The 8,358-nt window shown below is 34.9% G+C and overlaps 1 protein-coding gene across 1 annotated transcript; it reads right to left on the bottom strand.

The window, feature by feature from the left end:
• Positions 1–2,559: 2,559 nt before the first annotated feature.
• Positions 2,560–7,107, bottom strand: LOC136028178 (protein snail homolog Sna-like). Its single transcript, XM_065705880.1, has 2 exons — positions 6,915–7,107; positions 2,560–4,175 (listed from the first exon to the last, which is right to left on the bottom strand). Exons 1-2 carry the CDS (start codon positions 6,988–6,990, stop codon positions 3,232–3,234), a joined length of 1,020 nt encoding a protein of 339 aa, XP_065561952.1. The 5' UTR covers positions 6,991–7,107; the 3' UTR covers positions 2,560–3,231.
• Between the last annotated feature and the right edge of the window lie 1,251 nt (positions 7,108–8,358).

The raw sequence follows: 8,358 nt of genomic DNA, 5'->3' as shown, positions 1-8,358 counted from the left end.
GGTGTACTCTGATATTTTTAGGACGCTCACATATCAATTTTAGTCTCACAAACATCAAAAGCCTAACATTTTGACTTCGTTACAAATTAAAAATTAGTTATAATTTAACTACAGGAAAGTTATAAGGGCAAGTATTTTTGGCTCAGGAATTAAGGGGGGTTAGTGGATGAAGCATTGTATGGTGTGGGCTTTTCTGGGAGCCAGTTTTCCGGATGGAGAATGGTATGGCCGGTAGTCAACTAGAAACCGTTTTAACACGTTCGGTTTGGTTACTGTTGCCAGGTGTACGAGTAACCCTTTGAGATGGTTGGCAATACGTCTGTAGGGTCTGTGATGGCACTAGAAGCTTTACTATATAGAAATATTTTATTAAGAGTGTTTTACTATTGAGGTAAAGAGCTTAGTGTTTGAACAGTGAAGCCATAAGGGCATTTGGAAGTCTAGCGAAGAGGGATAAAACTTTGAAAAATGGCTACTTTTTAGACAGAAAAGTGTCATTTTTTCCAAACACTATAAATACTTCACACTTTTATGCATTTTTGTTTTGTCTTTTAAGTTGGATTAAATTCCCAGATAAATCATCTCCCCTCACAACCAAAGAGTAAACCTGAGTAGGGAGCCAAACCTCATGACTGATACAAAAAATCTCCTTCGTTTTTGTTTTAATTTTTAACTCTGTAAAGTTTTACTTTGTTAAAGATTAACTCCCTTTTGTACTCCGGGTCAGGAAAAAAGCCACAAAGATTGTACATCTCCTTATGCTAATTTATAACATAATAGCATCGGAGAACCCCCCCTCCCAAATTATATTTCTAGACTCTGCCGTTAATGACAGTAAATCTGTGCTTAATTTACAGTAGTTGATTTTTAACTGTAAATTTTCCACCTTGTATTTGTGAAGACAATTAAGCATAAAATTTAGTGGGGGGGGGACTTTGGACCCATGTACCCACTTAAATCTAAAGATATTTCGCAATAAGGTCTCATATTTTCAATATAAAAAGCTGAATTTGTGGGTTTCCTCCTAAATTGCACCCCCTCCTCTGCAGGCACCTCCAACATACTTATATACCCAAAATACATCCAAATCGACAGTCAATGCTTCTCCCAACATTAATTAACTGATTGTAGGCTAACTATTAAACTATAATAGCTCAAATTTTTCGTTTATATTTTTGGACTTGTTTCGATTTGGACTTGAAGCACTTACGATGTAATGCTGGGAGTCCTCCTTGAATTTTCAGGAATTCTGACTTTCAATATTTCACTATGATCTCCGTCAGCATAAAGGTAAGAAAGATTAATGTTTATTTGCAAAACTTTAATTATGTCCTATAAAGCTATGCAAATTAGCATAGAAAATCGGTGGAATATAGTAAATTGGGCATACTTTTGAAGTCTTTGTAGAAGAACAATGGTGATAAGGTGTGGATAATGAAGGGAAATACAAGAGACCGTGTCGTATTTTCCTATAAGTTATCCGTTCTTATTCGCCTGACGACAAAATCCTTGATTTTATAGTTGTTTTTATATATGATGGATAATATTCTTGGATTTTGAATCATTTACAATCCCTGAGTTATGTGAATCGCCCCTCCCCTAGAGGAATGAAGGGTTGCCAACTTTCAGAATTCACGTACAACAGATGGTGCGTAGCCTACCAACTGTGGCGAAAGTGTGCCAAGAGTTATAGGGACTGTGCCACACGTGGTGCATCTTTACGCAATGTGTGGCACCCCAAGATGCACACTGGATGGAGGAAAGTGGATAACTCCTAGTAAGGGAGAGAACACCCTATTCTACATACACCCCATCTGAAACGCAAGTCATCTTCATCATTTTATTATTAACCAAGTAAAAGCGAAATATAATAAAGTGACATAAATTCGGTTCAAAACTGCGCTTTCTATCTAACAAAATAATATGACTAGTTTATTCAACTCATAAATTTACATACGAAGGCACTGGTCGAGACGGAAAAAAACAAGCATATAACAAGTGCGTAAGCAGAATGACACCAATGTCAATTAGCAGAGATGTTCGGAAGGCAAGGTCTCACTAGGGGGCTTAACTTCAGTTAATTACTAGTGAGTTGTTCATCCAAAGACGGCGTGGCTTAAGATGCCGTCTTGAAATTTGGATCTTTTATTGGGAAATAGTAAGGCACAAATCAGATGCAAAGGCATAAAATCTGCATATTTGTAACTTAATACATCAGGTGATTTTAATAAACAGATGTTAATTATTCCTCTAATGTACATTTTGAAATTATCACATCCAAAATTAGCAATCAAGAAACATAACAAAGACAAACCCGTGAAGAGGGAGGGAAAGGCTTTCGGACCCGTCCTAAATTCCCAAATTTATCGGTATTATTTTTACAACTCCTTATTTTCTCTGTGTAATTTGTCCATTTTCAGAATTTTTCAGTTTTGTCCCCTCCCCCAGAAGATCCACCAGCCCTATAAAAAAAAGCTCGATAGATTGGAATTAACAGCTACGCAGTTATGTTGTTTTAGTTATATTATCTTCTTCTTCTTTTTTTCTCTATCTTTTTTTCCCAGGATGCTTGCTCAAAAGAGAACCAATCGGGATAACATTTGAGTGAAATCAAGATAACCAAAATTATTTAAATTTTTAAAATTATAAAAGATGTCGCAAAAGAACATTTTTTAAGATGGTTAAAAACGTATATTAATACTATTAACCCCACCTCCCAACTCTTACCACTTACTCCAAAAAAGGAAACTCAAATGACATCTTTTCAGCCAATACAGGACCAAAAGATGTTTGAAACATGTCTTTAATTAATTATTAATAATTATTAACATTAGTTAATTTAACTAAGTTAATAATTATTAACATTCAAATGTTCTTATTGCATTCAAATTTGACAACACTGAAAAAAACGAAAAGGTTAATTTATTCAGAACTACTATAGCTCTTTTATTGTTGATTAGAGGTACCCCATTATATTCTGGGTAAAACACAGCCTTTACCATGTCCTGGATCGTATCAATTTTAGTTTACCACGAAGTTTAGTTTTAGCTACCAGGAGGAGGTAACTTAGAGGTACATACTGTTGTTAAATTGGTATGTAAAAAAATTTCAACAAAAACAAATTCATAAGATGTCTGTTATTCATAGCAGGAATTCACACTTCGACTGATAAATTTAACAAAGTTATTTGAACTGCTAATGGCACTGCATTTTACTGACACAAATAGCACGTCAATGCTGGGGCATACCCATATGCATAACTGCTAATCCAGGACATACCCCATCCTCGTGTTTTGTCAATAACGACATTCTGGAGAAAGTTTTCGAGCAAGTTTTGCAGGAATATCTTTTAACGTCACTGTGTGTTTGTTGATGTGCTCTCAAGTTCGACCTATCTGCAAATGATCTTGTGCAGTGGCTACACTGAAAAGGCTTTTCACCTGTATGAGTACGGAGATGACCCTGAAGTAGCCAAGGTCTTGAAAATGCCTTACCGCACAGGTCACACTTGCAAGGTAAGGTATGTGTACGGATATGCATCTTCAGTGCGCCAAGAGATACATATACTTTGTCGCAATTTTTGCAGCTAAATTGTTTCTTATTAATGCTTGAACAATGAAATTCTTGATGTTTTGTGAGTCCGCAATATGTGGAATATGACTTATTACATTCTGGACACTGATAGCGAGCACTTGTTTTTCTAATCTTCGTAGTTGAAAGATCTTCAGCTTCTGAGCTGCTAGCTCTGCTATTTGGAGAAATCGATGTTGGTCTTGTATAGTAAAGATCTTCCCTGGAACGTAGGGATGCCTGTAACCGCAAAGGATAATCGCTATCAGCTGACCCTATTCTCTCAGTAGGACTTGCCCGTGAAGGGCTTAAAGGCTGGTAAATTGGGTAAGGCTCAGGATTCCGTGCCCAAGAATAGTTAGGGGCAACGGGAAAATTAAACGGAAGATATGGCGAGAAAGCAGTTGGAAACGAAGCAGCACCTGTTCCCCATGGTGTAAAAGCTGATGTGTTCATGTTAACAGGTTCAAGTGGTGACTTAGGTTCAATCATCGTGTGGGGAGTCCATAATTTTGGTTTTGGCTTTTCTTCAGGATTCGACATGTCTTTCAGACTCAGATTTTCTGGCTGTGGGTCGTCTTCTTCTGCAATTACAAGCGGGCTCTCTGGAAAAGAAAATCGATAAGATTATCATAACAAAAAGGGCATTAACTTTCATAAATCATTGGTTTTTGAAGTATGTTTGGGAGTAAATATCATGATGGTATTTGATGGCAAGGGAGATTCCCTAAGGTAAGCATGAGACATGTTAGAATTTACTGACTATTATAGGCAAACTTGTAAGAAAAATTAAATATGTTGATTAGTTGCTCATTTTTTAAAGTTGCTGTAGTTTCCTTTTTTTCTATCATGGATTTGTCACCTTTTTATGAATCAATATTCGTTTGCATCAAACAATACTATAGTCAAAATGTGCTTCAAGGAAAAAATGACATTTTTTTTACTTTACAATTTAAAAAAATTACAAATTTTTACTTTATATTCATTGTAACGGCTACAAAAATCTCCTTGGATGCGTCAACCAATATTTGTCTAACATGGAAAGATCGCTATGAATCAACACTAAAATAATTCTACAGAAAATAATAAAAAGATTTCAAAGACTAAATAATAAAAAATGTCACAAGGGAAACACGCAAAAAATTAAGTTTGCTTCCCAAAAGGTCAAATAATTAGGAAAATAATAACTTCTAATAAAACATTATTTACATCAAATAGTTTTTCCGACATACATACTTGTATAAATATATATATATATATATATATATATATATATATATATATATATATATATATATATATATATATATATATATATATATATATATATATATATATATATGTATGTATATATATATATACACACATATATATATATATATATATATATATATATATATATATATATATATATATATATATATATATATATATATATATATATATATATATATATATATATATATATATATATATATATATAAGAAAAGGATTTTTTAGGTGGGGGATTTACAAAAAAAACTTTAAAAAAATCAAAAATGTGTTTACATACAATTTGCTTACGTTTTTGCAGGTCAGACAAAAATTTTTGCGGGGGCTGAAACCTGGCAAACGATCGGCGGTCTACCATCATTGATATTTCTAACGTTTATTTGATATTTGAAAGTGGTTATTTTAAGACTTCTCAAAGGGGGGAGGGGCATAGCCTAATGTTACATAGTCAAAACGGCCTCTGACTGAGGACGAGCTGGAAATAAATGTTCTAAACTTTGAGAAACCCCTATTTCTGATTAATTGGTAATCCTGTCTGAATTTGCAATTATAAATAAAAAAGAGCATTCGATTAAAAAAAAAAGAGAAAAAAAATCGATTAAAAACGATAATTTTTTGTAAAAACAACGTGTCTTCGCCTTTTTTTACGGGAACGTGGAAAAGGGGAAATTTGAAGGAAAATAAAAAGTTTGATCCTTTTTTATTGATTAGGGATCACATTAACTTTTGAAAAATTGGAAATAATTTTTTGCAAATTTGTATCCTTGAAATGGTTGATCTTCGACAATTGCTGCAGAAAGGCAGACGACAAGATAGAATTTTGAAAACGTAGCCTTTCTACATCTATATATTTTAGGGAAGACAGATTTATGGTCTTGTTTGGAGAACTATTTAAATATTATTCAAAAATTGCAACACTAAAAAACCTCCACAGATCGGGTCCCCCAGAAGTTAATCAAAGATTTCCTACCATCTTCCCCCCGGAAATCATGTCATTCCAATTCTAAGAATTGGAGCCAGGCAGGGATCTAAAGGTGGAAAGGGAAAAGTAGAGAGAAAAATAGGAGACAGATTAATTTAGATTCACCATTTTATTAAGAGGAATGGGGGTCTTTTGGTCATTCAGTCAATTTCAGAGGATATACCAAGAGTTCAAGCCCCAAACCTTAACCAGGAACACAACTGATTAGTCCTCCCCTAAACTGAATTTTTGGGTAGGTTCATGAATGAAATGTTCCGACTTTTTACGTGAAGGCGCCTACGAGACTTTAGACTGAGCAATCTATACTTCCTTAAAAGAGATTGGAAGGTTTTAGAGCAAGGGTTATTCACAACGCCTTCAGTATTTATACTGTAGTTACTAGAGTCAGAAATTTGGCGTTAGTCGCTTTCTCTAGGGCCAATTTTTCAGCTATTAGGGAAAATCTGAATTAAAATATAGGCAGCAGTGGTGAGTTAAAGAGACCTAGAGCATCTATGAATATGTCATTTAGTTAAATATCCTTATAATTTAGTAATTCCTCGAAAACGATCAAACAACCAGGGACAAATTTCCAGTATTTTTAATAGGAGAGGGGGGGCAAGAGAGGTCCCATATCCAGATAGTTAAGTGGCAAGGGATATATGATAATTTTTCTCCGTATTATTGGGTAGAAACTAACCCCCCTTGACCCCCCTAAAAAATTGATGCCCCTGCAAACAATTGTTCAGCTTTGCACGACCACGCACTAAATAATTCACAGAGATGGATTGTTAAACCTAAAATTTTACGAAGAAGCGACTATCTTTTAAAGAAACTTAGTCTGTTCAGAAGATTTAAGCAAGTTTAATTATCTAGTTTACCAACTAACATGTTACTTTTAGTGCCATACCTTACTCAAGAGATTAAAAGATCAAAAAGCGTTTCTAAAAAGGAAAAAGTCTGCAAAATGGTTTAAAAATAGGGGTTTTTCAAAGTCGTCCCTTCCCCTCCAAGAAAATACCAACCTGACACAGTAAACAATAATTCAGTGGATTTCTGAATTTTCATATTAAATGGTGCATTCTATTTAAGAATGAATGAAAATGTATACCTTCTTTTACAGAATCCAAATTCTCTTCAATAATGACTGGCCGTTTTTTTAGTGGGCACATACTGTAATCCATCATTGCATCGACCTGTTGACTGAATGAACATTGAACATTAACTGAAAATTTTTAGTGCAAATCTACTATTTAGAGTGACTGTCAGGTGAATTCCATGCGCACGTGCCTCTCAACCAATCAGAAATAAATAGAGAAACGCAATGGACCAATCAGACTTTAGAGTAAGACAGCTGTGTGTAATTCCACGCTAGTTCCGAGACAGGTGTGCGTTTTGTGCATGACATTGGGTGCTCGTTAGAAATCTGTGGTTAATAGGAGAGATCCTTTGAAAGAGATTCCGATTCGGATAGTATTTCTAGACCATTTGTGTAACATCTGCTCAGGGGTCCAAAGGGTGGCTTTCACCTTGATTAGAGTGGAGACGGTTACATTTGTCGGATTATTTTTTTTTATTGATCTATTTTTTAGTTAAGTTAAGATATCGTACACCAAGTATTCATGTAAGGGCGTTCTTCCGGGTCTAGGGCAGCTCCAATATCTCGTATTGCTTCTATATTATTTATTTTTCTTACCCTGAAGAGGGGCCTCTCCCCTCCAGGGACGCAGGCAGGGGTGTGAGGTAGGTGAGTGGAGTCTTAGGAGTCTGGTTCCCCCTATATCTTGGCATTGGAAGGTCAAATTATATTATTGGCATTACATTCAATAAATAAATAAATAAAAGACAGAAATGCACAAAGAACTGAGGGGACAGGGTCTCCAAACCTTAATCTGAAGGAACAGTTCTGTCCTGACGTAGATGTATTTGAAAATCTTACATGTACATACAAATTTCAATATTTCGGACTCTAAATCCAGTTTTTGAAAGCCCATTTATTCCTGGGAAAAACTTCTTGATTTGTGGTTTCCCCTTCTTTTGGCCTTGGCTCAGTGAGTTCATGGTGTGGAATACATTTTAAACTCCACATAGGGGTTTTTAACTGGCTAAATTTACTGTACTCTAAAATTATGTCAGGGCTCACTAATCAAACTTTAGCGTAAATAATGATGGCTGAGTATAAGCTCGAAACAGCGTTGAGAATTTTTTTGAAATAGCTAATTCGTTTTAATTGCAAAAATTTTCTTATGCTTGGTTAAGTAAATTTTGCCTCAGATCGGCTATGTTGCCATGCAGTGCCACTCTTGTCCTCTCCTAATATATGTTAAATTAAAAAAAAAACAAGTTTATTCTGCTGGAAGTAAGGAGCAACATTAGCACTTAAAACATACACGAGTTATTCCGTATGTAAGGGGGTTGCCCCTCCTCAATAGCTCACTCTTTACGCTAAGTTTTGATTTTTTGCCACAAATCCTTAAAACGGCTCCTGGAACACAAAGGCCTTTTAATTATAAAAATAAGCACTGTTAAAAGTTCTAAAAAACGATCAGGATAAG

Source organism: Artemia franciscana, chromosome 6, assembly GCF_032884065.1.
Source record: "Artemia franciscana chromosome 6, ASM3288406v1, whole genome shotgun sequence".
In the NCBI taxonomy this organism is placed as follows: domain Eukaryota; kingdom Metazoa; phylum Arthropoda; class Branchiopoda; order Anostraca; family Artemiidae; genus Artemia; species Artemia franciscana.
Note: the sequence above shows the minus strand (reverse complement) of the source record. Positions and strands in the feature narration are given on the sequence as shown.